The 22909-nt window shown below is 35.6% G+C and overlaps 5 protein-coding genes and 1 long non-coding RNA gene across 9 annotated transcripts; 2 read left to right on the forward strand and 4 right to left on the reverse strand.

Moving 5' to 3' along the window:
- Positions 1–259: 259 nt before the first annotated feature.
- LOC135141440 (uncharacterized) lies at positions 260–1911 on the reverse strand. Its single transcript, XM_064072538.1, has 3 exons — positions 974–1911; positions 578–908; positions 260–527 (listed from the first exon to the last, which is right to left on the reverse strand). The coding sequence occupies exons 1-3, from the start codon at positions 1909–1911 to the stop codon at positions 318–320; spliced, it is 1479 nt and encodes a 492-aa protein (XP_063928608.1). The 3' UTR covers positions 260–317.
- Positions 1912–1932: 21 nt separating this feature from the next.
- Positions 1933–2826, reverse strand: LOC135141472 (PHD finger-like domain-containing protein 5A). The gene is made up of 2 exons (XM_064072604.1): positions 2355–2826; positions 1933–2302 (listed from the first exon to the last, which is right to left on the reverse strand). The coding sequence occupies exon 2, from the start codon at positions 2299–2301 to the stop codon at positions 1969–1971; it is 333 nt and encodes a 110-aa protein (XP_063928674.1). The 5' UTR covers position 2302; positions 2355–2826; the 3' UTR covers positions 1933–1968.
- On the forward strand, positions 2056–4830 carry LOC135141448 (uncharacterized). Of its 2 annotated transcripts, none has more exons than XM_064072550.1 (3): positions 2056–2139; positions 4283–4507; positions 4557–4830. In XM_064072550.1, exons 1-3 carry the CDS (start codon positions 2094–2096, stop codon positions 4778–4780), a joined length of 495 nt encoding a protein of 164 aa, XP_063928620.1. In that variant the 5' UTR covers positions 2056–2093; the 3' UTR covers positions 4781–4830. The 2 variants fall into 2 exon arrangements, with proteins under 2 accessions (XP_063928620.1, XP_063928630.1); XM_064072560.1 differs by lacking the exon at positions 2056–2139 and adding an exon at positions 4062–4236.
- Positions 3107–3973, reverse strand: LOC135141459 (PHD finger-like domain-containing protein 5A). 3 transcript variants are annotated; one of them, XM_064072590.1, is made up of 2 exons: positions 3846–3973; positions 3107–3476 (listed from the first exon to the last, which is right to left on the reverse strand). In XM_064072590.1, the coding sequence occupies exon 2, from the start codon at positions 3473–3475 to the stop codon at positions 3143–3145; it is 333 nt and encodes a 110-aa protein (XP_063928660.1). In that variant the 5' UTR covers position 3476; positions 3846–3973; the 3' UTR covers positions 3107–3142. The 3 variants fall into 3 exon arrangements, with proteins under 3 accessions (XP_063928660.1, XP_063928652.1, XP_063928642.1); XM_064072582.1 differs by having other exon boundaries at positions 3107–3525; positions 3846–3972; XM_064072572.1 differs by lacking the exon at positions 3846–3973 and adding an exon at positions 3526–3839.
- Ca (claret) lies at positions 4821–22701 on the reverse strand. Its single transcript, XM_064072527.1, has 11 exons — positions 22444–22701; positions 22256–22392; positions 21888–22201; positions 21316–21834; positions 21033–21265; positions 13449–13835; positions 12880–13395; positions 12490–12784; positions 11991–12443; positions 11550–11942; positions 4821–6516 (listed from the first exon to the last, which is right to left on the reverse strand). The coding sequence occupies exons 1-11, from the start codon at positions 22554–22556 to the stop codon at positions 5257–5259; spliced, it is 4620 nt and encodes a 1539-aa protein (XP_063928597.1). The 5' UTR covers positions 22557–22701; the 3' UTR covers positions 4821–5256.
- On the forward strand, positions 13848–14539 carry LOC135141480 (uncharacterized). Its single transcript, XR_010282390.1, has 2 exons — positions 13848–14113; positions 14172–14539. It is a non-coding gene; the product is annotated as an uncharacterized LOC135141480 (long non-coding RNA).
- Positions 22702–22909: the final 208 nt, after the last annotated feature.

Genomic DNA, 22909 nt, shown 5'->3' on the forward strand with positions numbered 1-22909 from the left:
ATTAAACTAACTCATTTTTGAACAAGTTACAAAATTTGTGGTAAAATGTTGGATGGGGACGATCAGACAAAACTTAGTTAACATTTTACAATCTATGCAACATTCTTAAAACACACTAAAATTTCACAATAAGCACAAAAAACCGAAATGGAAAACCTACCGTTTCATGTTCTAGGCGCTACAAAAGGTACATAAAACATGAAAATAATTTCCAAACTTGGAGAAAATTTTATTTTATAAAACTCAAAAATACCGATTTTTTACTTTTTGTTATATAAAAATGTAAATTTACATAAAACATGTAAAAATACCTATTTTTATTTAGCTAATTGGAACAAATAAGCCGCCAACAATTTCGTACTCTCGTAAAAATTGCGCACGGTAATACTCTCATTATCACCACCTGCATTCGAACCTCTGGAAACCAGCGGCAGAAGCAAAATATTGTTCTCCAAAACTCTGTCAAGAATTGTTAAATTAACTCTCACCCTGTCTTCTCTGATCATGCTCGGATCTTCCTTATAAATCTTAAAACAAACAAATGTATTTATAAAATAGCGACAAACGCAACGAATACTTGTATCGTCGCTCGCCTAGCCGCCTGATAATTGTGGTTAGCAACATTCTCGTTCCAGTATCGAGTTGACGACAGTAGCTTGCAAGTTACTTTATTTTCGATGTTGAGTTTCTTAACCACGTGATTAACATAAGAAATGGTGATATTGGTACTTCTGTCAATGATCTGTCGTGGTACTATTTTAGCGATGAAATGTCTCTTGACTATATCGACCTTTTTGTCGGGACATATACATTCTTCGGTTTCGCCTACCCAGATTGATGGCAATCTCCAATAGTGCATCAGAATTTTAACCTTGTCCCAAGTTTGTCTGTATGGAGGCAGATTCTCTCTATAAATCAAAGAGTTAATTAATCAAGGGTTCAAGTTAAAGAGTGACCTATAATCGAGTACTACCGCACTTCCTCTATATTAAAATCGCGAATGTCTTCATACATTTTTTCTTCTTCTGGCGTAATCTGTGTTACTATGTCTTCAAAATGGGGTATCAGAATATGGTCTTCCTCATCGACGATTTCTTTGAAGATGTTGACCAAATCATCACGTGGATCAGTTTTGGATTCCGGTACTTTCTCAACGTAAAGATCATAATGTATAGTACCTACAGTCCCATAAATGATACATGGATGTTTGTTTCCTATCCACTCTGAATCACAAACAATGATATTATCCATAACAACGAAAAAATCGTGCTTGCGCAGTGGAAGAAAATCTGCCAAGCCAGCACTGTTATGGTGGTACATTGACTCAATAATAAATTTAAGATTGACAGGAAAATCAGTCTTGCTTTCTTGAAACGCCTCAATTACGTGAAACCACTGCATTAAAGTTCCTTTCCCTTGAGCCACACCACATCCATAAAAACGGTGGTTGTTTTCAGTTAACGTCCAAGGGTCAGTAGCCCACCGACTCTCATCAGGTTTCTTCACATCCATGTGCACATAAACACAAAGTGTCTTTTTCCTCATGTCTGTCCCTAAAGATGCTAAAATAATCGTCGGCAATCTAACACTCTTCCCTTCAAGCTCATGAAAGCCAAGATTAAACCTTTCATATTTTAAACCAAGCAACGACAGCCAGTCCTCCGCAAAATTAATCATCTTTTGTACCTCATCTCTGTACTCCAAATCTCCAGAAATCGATTTAATCTGCACAGCTTCTGCCACATCTCTCAAAAACTTCTTTCGATGTGAATCAATGAACTGTATAATTTTCAGCAGATCTGGTTGTATCGGGATCTTCTTACTCTGAATCTGCGCGTGGTATTCCCCGTACACGCTATTCGAAGTCCTCGTTTCGCTGTGTTCCGTTCTATAAGAATGTGGGTAAACCATTTTGACAAAAAAACTAGCAAATAAAAATCATTTGTTTATTATCATAGAAACCACATTCTAACGTCTCTTGAAGCCGTATTTTTTCCGCTCGTAAAACAGATCTGTCTTCGAACTGCCCAAGTTGACTATTTTCGGGCACCCGTCTCTGTCTTTTTCTTGGATTGTGCACTCTTTGCAGTAATATGCATCGGAGACGCCCGGACCACCACAGATCACACACCTGCCTTGGTAAGAACCGTAATTACACTCATCGCATATTCGAACTAAAGTGCACGGTCTCACGTAGGAGTCGCAAATTACGCATTTACCGTCACATTTTTCGCAAAGCCTTCCAATTGCGACGCCCGGTTGTTTGCGGCAGAAAATCAGATCGGGGTGATGTTTGGCCATGCTATAATAAGTTAAACAATCTTTTAATAAAAAAGGCTAAATGTAGATCTTACCTTATTCGATTAAAAAATCTCTTTGTGGAACTATAATAATTATAGAGTTGTTTTTCAAAATAAGTTAGGTTATGTTTATGTCACAGCTGTGTCTGCGGTTACGCGTTTCTATCGATTACTTTCTATTTTTGACAGATTTGTCCGTTAATTCACAAAATTACACCACTATCTGCTTTTGCATAGCGTCTAAAAGTTAGTAATTCCACAAAAAATAGATTAGTTTGTTCATGGTTTCTAATAAGTTTGAATTACTGTAAATAGTTTAAATTTAAAATGGCGCTGGTCCATACCAACCGTATACGACAAAAATTACTATATCGACTAAAATTTAAGAAGGGGGCTATTTCCAATCGTAACTTTCCTTGATATTCACGCCTTTATTACTTAATTTTCTACGTATTAATAATGCTGAAATTTTGCTATTCGCATAATTACAGAGCGCGACAACAAATTTGTTAACGCCATGAAAATAAACTTTGCTAGACTAACGAGAACTAGACATCAGTTCAACCGCAGTCTACTTAATAGCACATACAAAGCTTAAAGCCAATATTTACGTTACAAATTAAGCACAATTACGAATTCCTGTTATTGAAAAGTACACAACTCACAGTTTTTATGCGTGGCTGTAGAAAAAATACAAATTGTGCACTCGCGCTTTACCAAACTTATTAAACTCCACTAGTGCGTAAAAGGTAGGTCATGCGTGCATAGGTAGGTTCCACACACTAAAATGTGTATAAAAAAACCTGTACATAAAATTCATTTATTATCAAAAAAACCAAACTCTAACGCCTTTTGAACCCGTATTTTTTCCGTTCGTAAAATAGATCCGTCTTTGAGCTACCTAAGTTGACTATTTTCGGGCACCCGTCTCTGTCTTTCTCCTGAATTGTGCACTCTTTGCAGTAGTAAGCATCGGAGACCCCCGGACCACCACAAATTACACATCTACCTTGGTAAGAACCGTAGTTGCACTCGTCGCAGATTCGAACTAGGGTGCAGGGCCTTACATAGGAGTCACAAATGACGCATTTACCGTCGTCTTGCTCGCACAGTCTTCCGATTGCAACCCCAGGTTGCTTGCGACAAAAAATTAGATCGGGGTGATGTTTCGCCATGCTATAAAGCGTTGTCAGGAGTATTATTCAGAAAAGTAAACAGTTCTTACCTAAAAAGAAAACAAGTTTAGTTTTGATGAAAATTATATAAGAAAAATTGTGTTTTTCTGACACTGCCACTGTCACTTGATGATAAATAGTCCTGATAAAACTAATAACTATTACGCTACCAACCGAAACGACAAAAATCGTTTTAACGTAAAACTGGGGTTATCTGGGTTGTGTCTAGGGCACGTTTGAGCACCTGCTGTGACACAATAACTATTTAACTAATTAGTTAGTAACATTACGCTGAAAAAATACATCACATTAAGTTAAAAAGGACAAAACAATGATAAAGTTCGTATCAAATTAAATAAATTTAACCAACCTGATACCACTCTCACACCTTTTACTTATCAAAAGTAACTAAATGTTGCAACAAATAACCGCAATAGCAAACAAACGGGGTTCAAAATAATATCAAAATATTGAAAACGGGGTTGGATTGGAATAATTTCCAACAGTTCTAAAACATTAAAAATCCCCACATAAATGACACATTTGACATTTAATTTCGTCAGGTTGGCCAAGTTGACAAAACACTAACGATTTTTTAACTGAGAAAAAGAGCCAGTTTTTTAAATTACTATCCCAGTGAATTTTGCCTTTTTACCAAGATTTGCGACAGAACAGTGTGTTTGCAACGTTACTTTACCCCTTTGCACACCGAAAATCAGTAACCATGTTTTCGCCAGCAATTCGTGTGTTCTCACAAGAAAGTATGTAAAAATCTCAGTGGTATAATTTAGTTATAAAAAATTTTAGATGCAGAGACTGTCCCCAAAAAGCCAGGAGCTACTAACATAGTCACAAGAAAGCCATTCATCGATAGAGCCGTTAATGCAGCCTCACCTGATGTGAGAACCCTGAAATCTGAGCCTTTTAAGAGAACACCATTAGTGAAAGTTCAGAAACAGCCAGAACTGCTGTTGGACAGCGAAGACGACGATTTGTTCATCTATGACTCCTTTTCTTATGTAGAATTTGAAGGTTTGTTATTTTTTATTAATGTCATTTGAAAATGACGTACTTTTTTTAGATAATTACATTGACACACAGTTTTTCTGTGGAAAAAAATCGCTAAATATACACCGTCCTATCTTCAGTGACCGAAAAACGCCACCGCCAAAACTAGAGTTAGATGTTGATATTTTCATCAAAATGCCAGAATCTAACTTCCGTTTTAATTCTGAAGACTTTGATGATCAACTTCTAGAACTGAGTGTTGAAGACGTATCACTTCCACAAATTGACTTGAATTAAAATTGTTCTTTCCTCTTGAGTTTACCAAATAAATTTCTGATTAAATTATACTTCTTTATTATTTTTTTTAATAATTATTGAAAATACAACACTTGAAGGGCTACTACATATGTACTAGAGATTTATATCCATTTTCAGCCATAAACACGTAAAATCATTTCTAAAAACTAAAATGTGCTGCATGTAAAATTGTGCTTCAGCTGTCGCTGACAATTTATCACAAAGATGTAAATCGTTTTCATGATGAAAAATTCTGCCGAATTCCTGCAATTTTTGAACTGGCGGTCTAATAATGAGTCCTAAGCTAAAAACTGGAAGACAACTAAAAATAATGACTACACATCAAATGAGATCTAATGAGGACTAGTACAGTAAGATCCGATAAATTCAAGCTTAGAGCTCGGTGCTCCCCGAGCATTTGGATACGTTGTCTTTAGAAAACCAAAACTGAAAACACTCAATCTGGAAAGCACTATTTACGTCTTATTGACATTTTCTAACACCATCGAACACAAGTGAAGGCAAAATTTGGTTGAAAACTCCTTTAAAAACCCAGCCGAGTCTCGTTTATCTTTGATAATGTCGTCGTCGCTCCCGCTGTTGAAATTTTTACAAAACAATAAAATCGATAAAGGATAGAAATATTTATCCATGTTTTTTAAAAGCACGTTTTCTAAAATAGGAACTGGTAAATTATTACTCAACCAAAAATCGATACATTTCATCAGAACGTTCTGCATTAAAATGTGATTTTCAGAAAGGTAAATTTTCTTAATGTAAAACTCTATCAATTTCGACGCGTGGTCGATCACATCCCGAGTTCTCTCGTCTTTGATTTCCAAATCGATGTATTCTTCTTCGCTTTGTGGTTTCTTTGTAATCAACTCCGCGTCAGAAACCCGCTTAGAAACGCTGGAAATCGGCGGCGAATTATCGTTGCTTTTCAACGACTGCACGTAATGGGTTACGCTTTGTCGAACGTCGCCTATATCCGATATTTCGCAGGGGCTTTCGCAGCCCCCTTGGTGTTCCACGTCGTCGCCCCACTGTCTTATACTATCAAGAGACGAACTCGAGCTCAAAATATGCGCCGGCGAATGAATGTAAGTCTTCTCCCCGTAATCCTCCTGGATATTTTTAACAACAAAATCGACAAAATTCTGCTCTTTCTCTTTTATGTTATCGAACATCTCCTTGTTAACGAAAATCGAATCTAAATCTAAATTGCACGTATCCATGTATTTTTTAAAAGCGGTCAACTGAAAACCTAAACTGTCCCCGAAATGGCCATCCAGAATCGCGATTTTACTGGCGGCTTGGTAATTATTCACGTCTAAACACTTGGATAAAACGTTTTCGGTGTCGTATAAGCCGTGATAGGTTTCCAAAGCGTAGTGCAGTGTTTTTTGACCGAGCTTAAACTTGGGAATGTTTTGGATGAAATTTAACGGCGATGTGTTTTTAGTGAGGGGTTTTAACGACTGATCTAAGTCAGTTTCGTTCTCGATTTGCAAAATTGCGTATGATACGTATTTTTTGGCGAATAAGATTCGGTGGTCGGTGGGGTTGAAGGTGATCGCCATGGAAGGTAGCCCTGGGACTTCCACGGGAAAGTTGTCGGCGTTTCCGTCGAAGTTGTTGGGGAACTTGATGATTCGGTGTGTGTTTTTGAATATTATTACCTTACCTTCGTTGGAGGATTTACTGTCTTCGTCTAGAGGACGCCCAAGGATAGTCTAAAAAGGAATAATGATTAATTATAATTATTAATTAATTAATGATACGGGCGGCGTTCGCATAAAGACAAGTCTGGAGCGGGTTACCGGAAGCCTCGATTGCGGGGTACAGATAAACCTCGAAGCGGCGTTCGCGATCCATCCAGAGAAACGTACATAATCGCTGTGTAATTAGTCGTGTAAATTTGAAATAAATTGTTGAGTTTTACCCACGTCGATTTTAAATACCCGTTCAATGTAACACTGGTGTCAGAAGTGGGATTTGAAATTAATAGATGGTTTTACGACGAATTACGGACAGATTGGACAATAATTCTGAAGATTGATGCCTGTTGAGACTAGAGCTGCGAAAATGAAGGAACAAGTAAAGCAGATGATGGCTATACTCGCACAAGTGGACGTAAGAAATAAAGAAATGAAAGAAGAAATGGACGTAAGAATGGAGAAAGTGGACGAACAAATGGACGCAAGAAACAAGTCGGAATAAAGAAGATACTGGAACAACTGTCACAGCAAATGGATGGTAGGATTAGAGAATGGTATGCCTCATAAGAGAAGCCTAGAATGCAATAGGTGTGGGCAACAGGGACATCTCAAACGCAATTGTCGTGATCGGAGAAGCACACAACACAGATCTCCTCAACGAAATGTGCAGGAAAACTAAAAACAGCCAGTACTTTGAGGGATGTACTGTTTGGTAAGAATAAGGCGCCCAGGGAAATGAAAATAGGTAGTTTCACCAAAGGCATGTAGTGACCAGATTTGAATTAAAATTTCGCGCTGAAAAAAAAACAACGGCGCGAAATCGCATTTAAATAATTGAACATAGGCAAGCATGTGCACGTTTCGTTCTTTTCTGGTGCTTGATAGTTCTCCTAGGGAATTTCTGGGGAGTATCTAGTGAGAGGGTTCGTAGGAGTTGACTTGTTTGGTAGAGGGAAGGTGGCGCGTCACTAGTGTTTGGTGTGTGTGAGTGAAAGCATGCGGAAAGGAAGCTACGTTAAGTTTAGTTGATTTGGTAGTTAATACAAATGGGAAGCCTTTGTTTAACGAAAATGAATCGTAACGATGGCAACGCCACAGTTTCCCCAATACGCGTAGCTAATTCTTGCGGTTTTTCTAGTAAGAAAAATGCGGATTCTCGACCGACATTCGACATTCACAGTTCATGTTAGGATTTTAATCGTTAACTAGTTCTAACACAATTCAACAGTCCTGAAATTGTTCAGATAAAGTACTTGCTAGGAGATTTCATGAGATTCACTTAGTCTGGACTCATTGTTTGTTTACCAAGTTATAAATAAGGTTTCTGGATGCTTATAGTCAACTGTTACATTATATCACTTCTTAATTCTTCACACAAGATTGCTAATACACTTGCGAGCAATGAAATCGGGCCACTATTCACATCTGACTTCGAATCAAATTTTCCACCGGAGTATATACACTTAAAGAAACTAAAAAAGCCATTAGAGTTACGAAAAACTTCATGAAATTGTTTTGCAACATTCTTTTTTGGGCAAAAAAGAAAATTGTTCAATAACGAAATTTTTAATGTCAACAAAATCAACAATTTTAAGAAGAAAAGGATGTTAATATTCGGTGTTGCCACCCCTAGCTCATAGACTCAATTAAGGTGACGACAATTTCTTGCGGATATTGGCCCATTCTTCTTCAATGGCTACTCAGAGCTCTTGGAGTGATCCAGGAGCCGGGATCCTATCTCTAATTCTTCGTTTACGTTCATCCCACAGATGCTTTATTCTATAGGATTCATGTAGATACAGATTTTGAATAATTTTCATTCAAAGTCAGATTTGAATAGTGGCCCGATTTTAATGTTCGCAAGTTTAGTTCATTTACGGCAGTTAAAATTAACCTAACGTTGTTCCACTCTGGGAAAAGGACCGTGAAAGTGCGGTAGAATTCATAATATCGTGAACTGAGGACCAGGGGGATTAAAAGTTCCTCTCCTTGGGCAGTTATTATCATCATATCATCATCACATTACCGAAACATTTTTCTCGCAACGCCGGGTGCATTTTGTGTTTATTTATCATGTGTTTTGTTTGGGATAAGCTGGAGACAATCCACGATATAAACTCTCAAAGCTAATTGTTTTAAGTAACCAGTCACTTGGATCCAGGCATAATGTAAATTCTTTGTTTGAATCGTTGATAAGGTGTGGCATAATTTAACATAATGTAAATTCTTTATTTGAATCGTTGATATAGTGTGGCATAATTTAACATAATGTAAATTCTTTGTTTGAATCGTTGATACAGTGTGGCATAATTTAACATACTCTAAATTCTTTGCTTGAATCGTTTGATAAAGTGTGGCACAATTTAACATAATGTAAATTCTTTGTTTGAATCGTTGATAAAGTGTGGCATAATTTAACATAATGTAAACACTTTTTTTTTTGAATCGTTGATAAAGTGTGGCATAATTTAACATCAGGTAAATTCTTTGTTCTAGCAACGGCCATGTTGAAAGAGTATTTTCAAACGGAGCACATGGTTGAACTGTAAAATCTCGTTGAACAAATTAAAAACATGGTGGGTCATTGTTTGTATTGATGAGGCTGATACGTGTTTAAACTCCATATTAATCTTAATAATAATGAAAAAACTTTCAGAGTTTAAATAATATATTCGTAGTCACTGCTACACGTGTTTCAGTTCAGTTTCAGTTTCTCTTCTGCCTGAAGACGGTACTGTGTTTAAATAATATATTCGTAGTCACTGCTACACGTGTTTCAGTTCAGTTTCAGTTTCTCTTCTGCCTGAAGACGGTACTGTGTACCGAAACACGTGCAGCAGTGACTACGAATATATTATTTAAACTCTGAAAGTTTTTTCATTATTATTAAGATTAATGGTGGGTCATGTGGGACGTGCACTTTATTCCTTTAATTTAGACCATTATTTGCACAGCGCCACAAGATTGAGCACATTTCTTGGAGACATATTTTTGACACATTTTTTTTTTAACGACGCATTCGTCCGACGCCATTTTGGATCTCCAGATTGTCTGCTATGTTTTTTTGTTCATGTGTTTGTTTGGGGGAGTGTAAACGATGGCCCACAATGCAGCTGAATAACTTCACTTTTAAAAATTAACCTATAGCTCGAATGGACATAAAATATTAAATTCATGTAATTTTGTTAACTTTGCAATTTTTCACCTCATACAATTTTTCTCTATCTCACAATTTTAGCCTCAGTATTTTTTTTCCTGTATAATTCAAATTGAACGTAAATTTTCATGCCCTGTAGTTTCTAACCTCACGTAATTTTTTTTTGTCTGCACAAGTTTTACTTCACACCAATTGTTTTTTTTGTTTTACAAATCTTTGCTAGTTTTTTTTACCAAGTAACTATTTTGTTGATTAATGTTTCCGTCATATAAATTGTCTGATGTCCAATCTTAATCTCAGATAAGAATTCTTTGCTGTTTAAAATTTCACGAGAGTGTTTGGCGAATTTAAATGTTGTTTATGGCTCTTTTTGAAACTTTGACACTTGTTCAATTGTAGTTTAATATTAGAGTCATAGAAATTTAACATTTAAATGGAATTAAGGTCAAATAGCACCGAAACACGTGGCAGAAGCGGAGGGCGCGGTTCCTAATCGAGATGGTGGGATTTATCGCGCCATCTGCACAAAAGACGCAGAATTTGAATGGAACCATGAGTTTGCGACCGTAACGGCCTGCTCGTACGGCATGTTCGTAATGGGGGGCAATGCTTGCTAGAATCACCGTCGTGGGGGGAGAACAGCCACAACCAGGAGCCCCAAACTCCGCTCCTGCTACAAAGCCCCCTATGGGTAATTTTGTTGTGCTCTAGAATTAAATTGATATAGTTCGATCGCCACACTCTTATAGCGTTCTGATGCCGCTGTCGATGTGGCAATTAAAATTTTATTCCGTCATAACTTGAGTATTTGCATCCAGTTACTTTACTTCAGATTTTTCTCTGTTTATTAAATTTGTGATATTCAGATATTTACATTGATTCAGAACGTTTAATTTGATTTAATTTATTTTTGTAGCTGAGCATTAAGAGGTGTCTGGTGTCTTCAACCGACACAACTTAGTCGCAGCTTTTTTTTTGTCAGTGGGGGAATAAATAATTTTGTGTCCTCCATATATGTTGGGTTTTATTTAGCGGTACTTTTCCAACTTTGGGGTCCACCACTTGCATCTGAATGCAATCCGCCACAAAAAAAAAACACAATGTAGGGTTCCATTTTGTTAAGACGATCACAGCCAAGGCCAAATTTTTGAATTTTTCGCGGGCTTTCAATTTTTTTTGAGATGTCAATTTAAGGCGGGATGTTTGGGTTATCACAAGCAGTAGTTAAACTATACCGGGGAAGATTAATGGGACTTGCGTGGCAATTACGATTGATACTGGCACTGAAATCTCAATCCTGCGTAAAGGACTCTTGATAGCTAAAGATCTAAGGACTATGCCCAAAACAATCAGATTGAAGACCGTGACTGGACGTCAATCATGGGTGAAACAGAGGTAGAGATCTGCATTGGTCAACTGAAGCTAAAACATCGGGCTCTCGTGGCTAAAAATGAAGAAAGGATTTGATTAGTTGCCATGGATTGACGGTCGATTCAGCGGAGAAAGTCCTACGTGTCTTGGCAATGAAAAGTTTATCCTGACAGTATTGAATCCAAGCCTAACTGATCGCGTGCCAGAATGTGAAAGTTAGAGGGAATGCAGAAACAATTGTTCCAGTCAGAGCATACGTCGGTTATCGGCTATGGGTTTCTAGTATGTGCGGCGATGATGGGTGACTCATCTTCGGTGACGGCGGCCGGGCAGCGCTCGCATAAAGACAAAAGCAGGTTACCGAAAGTCTCGATTGCGGGGTCCAGAAAAACCTCGAAGCGGCGTTCGCGATCCATTCAGAGGAACGTATGGGTTTAAATAGAGGCCACCGGCGGGAACGGAATTATTTTGTACATAATCGCGTGTAAATTTGAGTTACTAAGAAACAAACAATACTTACTTGTGCCATAGAAGGACTTCCCCAAGCTAGAAGCTTCCCACTTTGGTCAATCGCCATAGTATAGTCCAACCCACAAGCAACATGTATAAACTTGTGCGTGTAAAAACTAATATTATCTTTATCCTTCAGTTTAGGGGGGCTCAGTTCATCATCTTTACTCTTCCCCCACAAAATTTTCCCGTTGTGAAGTATAACAGAATGACGATAACCCACAGCCACTTGTTCGATCGGTATTTTATTACCACTAGAATACACATGGACACTCGCTTTCCACGAATCCGGTGCCTTCAACGACAACCCGTTCTGTTTTTGTAAATTTTTCGACTGCAAAATGCGAACTTCCTGTGGGCTGGCGCCCCAAGTGTAAACTTCTTGGTCGACACGAATTGCAATCTAAAACAACAAAGATATTTTTGACACGAAAATACACCACATGCATACATTGTGAAAATATCCAGTTGAAATTTTCTCAATAGGGGTATAAATATCCGGCATTAGTAAAACCAGAATCGGACTGGTGGATTTATTCGAGTCCAAGTGACAGCTCTCCAACTGTCCAAAAACATTTGATCCAAACCCATACAGCTTTCCGTCTTCGCTTAAAATCAAACTGTGCGCATGCCCTGCAGCCACTTGTACAACTGGGTATTTAAATTGTAGCAACTTTGGGTAATAAAAATTATCACAGTTGGCATGCCCGAGTTGTCCGTGTATTCCCCACCCCCATGTGTACACCTGCCCGCTTGACGTCACCGCTAAACTGTGATACTGACCAGCCACTATTTCTACCACTTTCTTAAAAGAGAGGGCTGTTATCACTTGAGGGTAGGGGCTTTCTTGAATGAAAGGACCCAGACCCAGTTGGCCATACGTATTAGACCCCCATGCGTAAACCTACGGGTTAATATACAGAGTGAGAATGAAAGTAAAGGGTGCTTACCCCAAAGTCTGTTAAAGCGAGGGTGTGTTTTCGACCACAACTAACACTCAGAACTTTGACTTTAAGGTCGAATAAAGTTTGGACTAGTTTTGGGGGGCTGCTTTGACTGAGGAGCGGACCTAAACCTAAACAACCTGAGCTGGAAACTCCCATGGTGTACAGACACGAGTTTCGAACAACCGCTGCGTGTTCGTAGCCACAACTGAGGGGGTGTAAATGGGGGAGTTTTTTCATGATGGGTTCGTCCACGGGGGGGTCCGGGGGCTGTATTTCGTCTAAAAGCTCGATGTTGTACCTTAAAATTAAGACAGTCACAAAATTTGTACCATGATGGTTTTCTAGACTTCCTAAGATGTTTAGAAATAATTTTGTTATGTAAAGTCAACTCACCCATCTTTATCTGTTTTCGCCACCAACTTAACCATCACAATTAAAAACGTCTCGATTAAATCCTTCACAGCAATAATAGTTCGATCCGGATTCTCCACATCCACCGACTCTATAGTCGTATCCAAACTCGTCGAATACTTGTTAGTCGAAAAAATCCTACTGACTAGAGGTATGACACACGGTTGACTCGGATCCAACTGCACGGCAAATCTTTGCAGAACATCCACAGGAAAAGCATCCACATTGGTACGAACAAAATTAAAAATCTCCCTGCTACTTTGCGGGAAAATAACGAGACTCTGAGTCAAACTTGGCTCCGAAAGCGCAAACAAAAACTCTCTATCGTTAGCTCTAGGTGCTCTAGCACTCTGCAAGATTTGTCCAAACGCTGAAACCACCTCGGGCTGCAAACCGCGACATTTGGCCAACAAAGTCACGATATTCCAATGCCCGGCTTGACAAGCAACATTTACGGCTAAAATTTGATCAAAGAATTCTTCGTAACGCAAGAAATTCCTACAAGATAATAAAAGTCATCACGATTTATATTTTGTGGGTTGTAATTTTACATGAAGTCTTTGGTGTTGGAAATTCTGGCGTGGCCCCCATGTCTCAGAATCAATTCCGTGTAAGCCATGACTGCTAGGTTTCCGATGTGGATTTTGGTGGCTATGGACATGTCGACGCGGCTTGCACTTAAACAAAGGTGTACGAATTTGAGCAGAGTTCGGCAGTCTGCTGAAATGGCAAGCTTGAGGACGCGTTTCAAGAGGTGGACTTTTGCTTGTTTGTATAGAATGATGCCGGAGTGGAACGAGCCTTTTGAGATCATGAGGTCTCCGCAAGCTTCGAGGAGTTGTTGGAGGTTCAAGCCGAATATGAAAGAGAGCTTTTCTGCTTTTTCCAGGTCGTTTTCGACGGTGACGAAGTGAACAAATTTGTATATGGGTGAACAGCTAGAGAGGAAAAAAAGGGGGACTAAGTAAATATTAAACTAAAAAATTCGTTATTTCGTATGATCGGATTTGTATGATGAAATGTTGCACTTTTATTTGAAAACGCGCAATGATCTCATAGATAAATATAAAACACGTGATATTGATATTAAACGCTGTATTATTTGCGAAACCGTGTTCGAGATCGCTCTGCGAGCAAAACTCTTGGTAAAATTTATCGAAAGGGCTCTGAAACGGCAAACGATTCAGTGTTTTCAATAAACCTGTTCACTATTAAGGTAAGTGAAACTGTTTTATTCTTCCACTGTGCCTTATTTTCATTTTTGTTATGTTTAGAATTCCAAAATGAGAGCATTCTGGAAAGACGTACGAAATATTTTTGAAGTAATTTCCCTCAGCATACTCTTCGGGGCCGTATTTTTGTTGTGCTTTTTAAGAGGACCGACGCAATCAGCACTACTGATGGAATATGACGAACGATGATGCAATGGACAAGGGCGAAGAATGAATCTGTTATTTTTTTATATGTACTCATAAACTACATGTTTATTAGGAATGAAAATTTTTAATTTCAACATTGTGCAATGCAGTCAATAATTGTTTGTTAATTTAAGATTATTGATAAGATAAGAATTGTACAGGTGTGCGAGAATTCGACTTTAATTTCTCGGTTAGTAACAACATTAAATTGATTTTGATTATCATTAATTTTTATGAGTTACCCAGTATAAGAAATTTAAAAAGTTTTAATGCAATGATAAATCACATGTATGCATAAAAATTTTGAGATGACGTCACCATTTTTTTAGTACGGGATAAACAAATAAATTTTGCTTTGATGATTTACCCTGATTAAGATAACCTTAAAATATTTATAAGGCATATATAAAGCATTCGGTTTTGCAGTTTCAAAGTTATAAATATTGCAACATATTGTTATTCAGTTTTTAATTTTTTCCAAAATTTCGGGATGTCTAGGGTGAAAATTCGACACCGATTCACACACCGCGAGTGCAGGATAATCTTATTTTATAAAATAAAATAAAAAAATTGGTCTAAAGAGTTTAGACAGTACTTCCCTCGCTGTCGGAAACGTGACGACTGCATGCCTATTATGTTTTTTTTTTCGCAGTGGATTTCAAAGAATTCGGTTTTGTAGTTCCTGATTAAATCAATAAAATATATTTACGCATTCATTAATTTTTTTGAGTCACTCTGTATATGCAAATCCAAAAAATATAAATGGAGTGATAAATGACAAGTACAGACTCATCATATTTTGTACATTTTAGATATGATTTATTCGGCAAACTTTCGAGCTGACGTCATCAAGTTTTTGGAGGGGATAAGCAAATATATTTTGACTAGACATTTATTATGCTCTTTATGACCTTAAAACATCTGCAAGATTTCAGAGCATTCGGTTTTGTAGTTCCTGATTAAATCAATAAAATATATTTACGCATTCATTAATTTTTTTGAGTCACCCTGTATATGCAAATCCAAAAAATATGAATGGAGTGATAAATTACAAGTACAGACTCATCATATTTTTACAGTTTAGATAGGATTTATTCGGCAAACTTTCGAGCTGACGTCATCAATTTTTTGGAGGGGATAAGCAAATATATTTTGACTAAACATTTATTATGCTCTTTAGAACCTTAAAACATCTGCAAGATTTCAAAGCATTCGGTTTTGTAGTTTCTGAGTAAATCAGTAAAATAAATTTACGCATTCATTAATTTTTTTGAGTCACCCTGTATATGCAAATCCAAAAAATATGAATGGAGTGATAGATCACAAGTACAGACTCATCATATTTTGTACATTTTAGATATGATTTATTCCACAAACTTTTGAGCTGACGTCATCAAGTTTTTGGAGGGGATAAGCAAATATTTTTTGACTAAAGATTTATGATGCTCTTTATAGCCTTAAAACATCTGCAACATTTCAAAGCATTCTGGTTAGCAGATTAAAAATTAAATTTCAAAATGTTGTTTTATAATTTTGATTTTTTTTCCAAAAATCTGGACGTTTCGGGTGAAAAGTCGATTCGGAGTTGTAAACTACATGTGTAGGACTATGTTATTTTATACAATTGAAAACCCATTTACTATGTACAATTTTGAAGTGACGTCATCGCATTAGTGGTGGGGATGATTAGACAAATTTTGGTTAGCGTTTTACCATCTACATGATATTCTTAATATAAGTACAAAATTTCACAACAATCGATCGAGTACTTTCGGAGATTATCTGTCTAATAAAAATCCGGGACAACAGACGGACAGACGGACGGACAGACGGACAGACGGACGGACAGACGGACAGACGGACGGACAGACGGACAGACGGACAGACGGACAGACGGACGGACAGACGGACAGACGGACAGACGGACAGACAGACGGAAATGGGAGACCTATTTCTTCGTCTTCTAGGGGTCATGAAAGATCGAGAAAACGTAAAAGTAGAGAGTCGGCCGACGGACTCGATTACAATACTTCCTTTGCTTACGCTCGGGAAGTAAAAATCGTTATTATAAATTTTGGAGATGACGTCATCCCACTGGTGGTGGGGTTGATCAGATGGAAACGGGAGAAAAACTGAATAACGGAGAAGTTGAAAAATTGAACATTAAAGAATCAAAAACTGAAAAATCCTAAAATTAAAATATTGAAAACCGGGAAATTTAAACGCAGAAAAATTGAAACTTCGAAAAATTGTTATACATTTTTTTTTAATCTCCATGTCTAGAATAAAAATTCAAAATCGAAAAAATGGAAAACAGAAAAATCAAATTAACATATTGTTAGGAAATAAACCCATACGCCGCCCCGATACGACGCCTATGGGCCGTCGAGAACTTTCTGGTCTGTACGCCGATGATGACTCATCGTCAATGACAGCGACCGAGCGGCGGATCGCTAAAGGAAAAGCCCGGAAGCGGAAGTCGCGAACGGCAATCCAGAAACATCCCGATCGCCGCACATTTAGAAGGAAGTATGGGTTTAAATAGAGGCCACCTTCGGGAACGATTTATTCAGTTCAATGAATGTCGAGAAAACACAGTCACGTTGCGCCGGATTTATTTTGTACATACGCTGTGTTCTCAGTTGTGTAAATTTGAGTTATTGACAAATAAATTGTTGAGTTTAACCCACGCCGATTTTAATCAACCCGTTCAATGTAACAATATCGGAAAACTGAAAATCCTAGAAATCAAAACATCAAAAAATCATAAAATTGGAAAATCTAAAATTAAAAAAATTCGAAAAATCCCAAATCTGAAACATCGAAAAATTGAAAAATCAAAAAATCGAAAATTGAAAGCTTAAAAAAATTAAAAAATCGAGAAATAGAAAATTTGAAAAATCGAGAAACTGAAGAATCGAAAAATCAAATAATCTTAAAACTGAAATATCGAAAAATTGAGTAATCGAAAAACTGAATAATCGAGTCATTGAAAAATCGAAAAATACTGAAAAATTGAGAAATCGAAAGTTGAAAAACCGAGGAATCGAAAATCGGAAAATTTGAAAATTCGAAAAATTGTTATACATTTTTTTTTTCAAAAACCTCGATGCTACGATAAATATTCAAAAATCAAATCAACATATCGAAAAACTGAAGAATCGAAAAATTGAAAAACCTAGAAATCGAAACATCATAGAAATCGAAAAATTGGAAAATCTAAAATTTAAAAAATTGAAAAATTTAAAAACCGAAAAAATAAAATATCAAGAAATCGGAAAACCGAAAAATTGAAAAATTCCAAATTTGAAACATCGAAAAATTGGAAAAACAAAAACCTGGAAAATCGAAGAACTTAATAAAAAATAAAAAATCGAAACTTGAAGACTTGAAAAAATTAAAAAATTCAAAAATCGGAAAATCGAAAAATTGAAAAATCCCAAATCTGAAACATCGAAAAATTAAAAAATCAAAAACCTGGAAAATCGAAAAAATGAAAAATTAAAAAATCCAAAATTGAAGACTTGAAAAAATTAAAAAATCGAGAAATCGAAGAGTCGAAAAATGAATTAAGCAGAAATCAAAATATTGAAAATTTGGATACGCCAAAAATTGAGAAATCAAAAAATAAAAAAATTTAAAAATCACAAAATTTGAAAATTCGAAAAATTGTACATTTTTTTTTTTTTTCAAAAATCTCGATGTCTCCGATAAAAATTCAAAAATCGAAAAAATGAAAAACAGAAAAATCAAATTAACACATCGAAAAACTAAAGAATCGAAAAATTGAAAAACCTAGAAATCGAAACATCATAGAAATCGAAAAATTGGAAAATCTAAAATTAAAAAAAATCGAAAGATTTAAAAACAGAAAAAATAAAAAATCAAGAAATCGAAAAACCGAAAAATTGAAAAATCCCAAATTTGAAACATCGAAAAATTGGAAAAACAAAAACCTGGAAAATCGAAAAAATGAAAAATTAAAAAATCGAAAACTGAAGACTTGAAAAAATTAAAAAATTGAGAAATCGAAACGTCGAAAAATCAATTAAGCGAGAAATCAAAATATTGAAAATTTGGTACGCCAAAAATTGAAAAATCGAAAATTTGAAAAATCGAGAAATTAAATAGAAAAATTGAAAAATCGAAAAGTTGAGGAATCAAAAAACTGAAAAATCGTAAAACTAAAATATTGCAAAATTGAAAAATCGAAAGTTGTAAAATCAAGAAATCGAAAAATCGAAAAACAGAAAAATCGAAAATTCGGAAATTAATAAATCGAGAAACTGTAGTATTTTTTTTCCAAAAATTTCGATGTCTAGGACAAAAATTGAAAAATCGAAGAACTGAAAAATAAAGTCTATAATTTAAAAAATCGAAAAATTGGAAATTCAAAATAAAAAAAAAACGAAATATTGAAAAACCGAAAAATTAATTAATCGAGAAAACGAGAAATCAAAATATCGCAAATTTGGAAACGCCAAAATTGAGAAATTGAAAAATAAAAAAAAATGAGAAATCGAAAATTTGAAAAATCGAGAAATTGAATAATAGAAAAAATTGAAAAATACTAAAACTGCAATATCGAAAAATTGAAAAATTGAATAATCAAAAAACTGAAAAATTATAAAACTAAAATATTGAAAAATTGAGATATCGAAAGCTGTAAAATCGAGGAATCGAAAAATCGAAAACAGAAAAATCGAAAATGCGAAAATTAATAAATAGAAAAATTGTTGTATTTTTTTTCCAAAAATCTCTATGTCTAGGACAAAAAATTCAGAAAACGAAGAACTGAAAAATCGAAAAATTAAAAAGTGTACAATTTAAAAAATCCGAAAATTGAAAATCCAAGATTAAAAAAAAACGAAAAATTGAAAAACCGAAAAATCAATTAATCGAGAAATCAAAATATCGAAAACTTGGAAACGCCAAAAACTGAGAAATTGGAAAATAAAAAAAATGAGAAACCGAAAATTTGAAAAATCCAGAAATTGAATAATAGCAAAATTGAAGAATACATACAAAACTGAAATATCGATAAATTGAAAAATCGAAAAATGAGGAATCAAAAAAATGAAAAATGGTAAAACGAAAATACTGAAAAGTTGAGAAATCCAAAGTTGTAAAATCAAGGAACCGAAAAATCGAAAAACTGTCATAATTTTTTTTTCCAAAATTTCCATGTCTAGCATAAAAATTGAAGAACTGAAAAATCGAGAAATTGAAAAATCTATAATTTAAAAAATCGAAAAATTAAAGAATCGAAAACTGAAAAATCGAGAAATCGAAACATCAAAAAATCAAAAAATTGAAAATTCAAAAAACTTAAAAATCGAAAAATTGAAAAACCGAAAAAGTAAAAAATCGAGAAATCGGAAAAACTGAAGAATCGAAATGCAAATTGAAAAATCTCAAAGCTGAAATATCGAAGAACCACTGAAGAATCGAAAAATTAAAAAATCCCAAAACTAAAAGTTCGAAAAGTTGGGAAATTGAAAAATCGAAAAATCAAAATTTAAAAAAATCGAAAATTTGAAAAATCAAAAATCTGAAAATTTGGAAAAATGAAAAAATCGAAAATAGGAGAATTGAAACACCGAAAAATCGAAAAATAGAGAAAGCGAAACACCAAAAAATCGAAAAATCAAGAAATGGAAAAAGTGAAATATCGGGAAATTGAGAAATCAAAAGTTGAAAAATCCAGGAATCGAACGATCAAAAAGCAGAAAAAGCGAAAATTCGAAAAATTGAGAAATCAAAAACTTGTACAATTTTTTATTTCCAAAATTCTAGATGTCTAGGTTAAAAATTCAACACGAATTCATGTTACTTTTTAACATTTTAACAACATTTACTGGACAAAATTGTAAAACAACATCATTAATTCCTCTTTGGGCATAAACGGATAAATTTTGATTAACCATTAACGGACCTTAAAACGTTTGCAAGATTTCAAAGCATTCGATTTTGCAATTTCAAAGTTAAATTGTAAAATGTTGATTTTTTCCAAAAATCTGGTAAGATAAAAACTCAACATAGATTCATAAACAAAAGAGGAAAAGTCCGTTAAATTGTAAAATTTAAATAACATTTAAAAAGTTGGAGAGGACGTCATTCTCTTGTTGGTGCGGATGATCAGACAAATTTTGCTTAAAATCTGACATCAATCGATTTGTTAATTTCGGATATTATTCGTCTAATAAAAATCGACACAATCGGCGGACGGACGGAAACGGGAGACCTATTTCTTCATACTTCATGAAACATCGAGAAAACATGAAACTGCCCAGTCGTCCGATGGACTCCATTACAATACTTCTTACAAACTTACGCTCGGGAAGTACAAAAATATAAAAACACAACTTTTCGTTTTTAAGTTACTTAACAAGAAAAGATAAAAATTTTACATAACATTTTCTCCATTTTGGGACAAATTAAATCGTTGCATTCGTATGTTTTTGAAATTTTGTGAAATTTATTTTCAGCTGTTAAAAAAACCAAGTTCAATGACAAGTTATGTATGGCCAATTCCAAAAACTTCTGATTTTTTTATTTCTAGCGTGCGTATCTCCAAAAAAATTGTTTGCTAATTCAAGTTTCCAAATATCACACAATTAAAAGTTTCTAATTATTATGAAAGTACGAAGCTAACATAATTTTATTTTGCAAACAAAAAACTATACCTTTCACCAACCATTAACATAACAAACTTACCGAACTACCAGCTTGTAAACAGACGAATTTGTAACAACAACACATGTATCAATCCTTGGTTTCCTTATACTCAAATCCTCCATCGTCTTTGGCATCTCAAAATGCTTTTCCCTCCTTTGATCCTCCTTACTCTTCCTCGTCCTACCACCCGTCAAATCCATCAACTTATAAATATTCAAAACCTTCTCCCTTCCAACCGAAAACTGCGCCACCAAAGCCTCCGAATTAAATTTCTATAAAACCCCACAATAAAACACACCCCGATAAACCCCAACTTTCTTACCGCATCCCCTTCCATCCTACACTCCGATAGTTGCGTACTAATGACAGAAATCACGTCCCCGTCATCATTAACAGTATAAATCAATTTATCCGTCAACAACAAAGAATTTGTACCCATCATCAATTTATGTACAAATAAAGGCGCTGACTCCACGTCAACTGCATGCACAGTCAACAAACTCGTAGGTTTATAAAACGCCGAAAATAAATAACGATTTCTAGCATACTGAGGTGCAAATATTGTATCACAAAGACAAGGCAACAATTCAGGACCTGATGGTGTGGATTCTGAGTGCGATGATTCACTCGCTGTGTCACTCTGACTGTCTCGACGACCGCTTCTTGCCTCAACCAACCTCTGCTTAAGCGATGCCAGCTTATCAACCCCCATTTGCTTCAAATTGTGCAGTCTTGACCGCGTTAAGTCATCTGAGTGACTGGCGGATTCCGGGGGCCATAACACACCTACTGAGTTTTGTTCAAGCACTAGGCGCCACTGTTGCCCACTATCCCCATTTATCTAACACATAAACAATTAAAATCTAGCAAGGTTAAAGGTGGTTGAAATACTACCAGAAGTGAAACCGAGTCTAGGGTGTTGTCCTGACATAAAGACAGTCGTGTCACAGCCTCTGAAATTGCACAACACCCCAAACATCTCCCATCAGTCAAACTAACCAAAGCTATTGCCCCACTTTCATAGCCTACTAAAGCATTCTGATTGCAGTCCAGTGTTTGCCACCACACGATACACGTGGGTTTTGAGTCAGGGGTTTGAGAATGTTTGGGGAAATGAGTAAGATCGTTGAGAGACCATTTGCAGTCTATTCTTTGCTTTTTGTCAGTTAAGCTTAGTGCTGGGATTATGTACAGTGAACCATCGATTGCTGTGAGGAAAGTAATGGAATGATCAATTGTTTTGTGGTTGTTGTGGAACTTACAAACAACTAAGAGCCATGTCGCTGTAGGGTCAAAACAAATTGCCTGAATTACTTTACTGGAGTCGGTGAGCCAAGGAACTCTCTTCACTACTGGTGGTAATTCTCCATATGTGTAGTGCAGCACGACTTCGTCATCGCTACGAAAAAAGTGTGTGTAGAATTAGGGTTGAAATGTAATCAGAAATTACTTTGTGATTAGAGCCAGAAGTTGTTTCACTCCACTTTCAATTCGACAACACAGCCTTATTTTTATGTTTTTTAAAATACATTTTAATTCAAAGACATCTTGTGCAGTCGTCATTGTTTTCTTATGTGGTACGTCTTCGTTATATTTACATTATTTATCACTTGGTTATGATTGTTATAAATTTGAAAATCGATTTAAAAGACTATTATCAATCATTCAAAATTTGACATATCAATGTTGACATTTCACTTGCTGGGGATCTCTGGATGGGTGTTTAGTGTGACATTTAATCCTCAAATTTCCCTAGATAGACAGTGGCGTACCACGCTTACTTTACGTGACAAAATCGACACGCTTTTTCACTGTAATTGATAATAAAATTAATATTTAAATTTTACTGTCAAAATTAAGCAAAAATTACAATACCTGGACGTCTTGTGCATGGTAGAAGGAGACATGGTATAGGC

Source organism: Zophobas morio, unplaced genomic scaffold (genome assembly GCF_036711695.1).
Source record: "Zophobas morio isolate AGI-343-1 ecotype UQ-CSIRO unplaced genomic scaffold, CSIRO_AGI_Zmor_V1 ptg000004l, whole genome shotgun sequence".
Lineage (NCBI taxonomy): Eukaryota > Metazoa > Arthropoda > Insecta > Coleoptera > Tenebrionidae > Zophobas > Zophobas morio.

Excerpts from the sequence above, each read along its gene's own strand:
- LOC135141459 (XM_064072590.1), bottom strand. The coding sequence starts at position 3,475 with ATGGCGAAACATCACCCCGATCTAATTTTTTGTCGCAAGCAACCTGGG.
- LOC135141472 (XM_064072604.1), bottom strand. The coding sequence starts at position 2,301 with ATGGCCAAACATCACCCCGATCTGATTTTCTGCCGCAAACAACCGGGC.
- Ca (XM_064072527.1), bottom strand. The coding sequence starts at position 22,556 with ATGACGACTGCACAAGATGTCTTTGAATTAAAATGTATTTTAAAAAAC. Across the intron at positions 22,393-22,443 it reads CTTCTGGCTCTAATCACAAA|CGATGACGAAGTCGTGCTGC; the intron begins GTAATTTCTGAT and ends CTTTTTTCGTAG. Across the intron at positions 6,517-11,549 it reads GAAGTCCTTCTATGGCACAA|ACTATCCTTGGGCGTCCTCT; the intron begins GTAAGTATTGTT and ends ATTCCTTTTTAG.
- LOC135141448 (XM_064072550.1), top strand. The coding sequence starts at position 2,094 with ATGCATCGGAGACGCCCGGACCACCACAGATCACACACCTGCCTTG. Across the intron at positions 2,140-4,282 it reads CAGATCACACACCTGCCTTG|ATGCAGAGACTGTCCCCAAA; the intron begins GTAAGAACCGTA and ends AAAAAATTTTAG. Across the intron at positions 4,508-4,556 it reads TTCTTATGTAGAATTTGAAG|ATAATTACATTGACACACAG; the intron begins GTTTGTTATTTT and ends TACTTTTTTTAG.
- LOC135141440 (XM_064072538.1), bottom strand. The coding sequence starts at position 1,911 with ATGGTTTACCCACATTCTTATAGAACGGAACACAGCGAAACGAGGACT. Across the intron at positions 909-973 it reads TTTAATATAGAGGAAGTGCG|AGAGAATCTGCCTCCATACA; the intron begins GTAGTACTCGAT and ends TTTGATTTATAG. Across the intron at positions 528-577 it reads CTAGGCGAGCGACGATACAA|ATTTATAAGGAAGATCCGAG; the intron begins GTATTCGTTGCG and ends GTTTGTTTTAAG.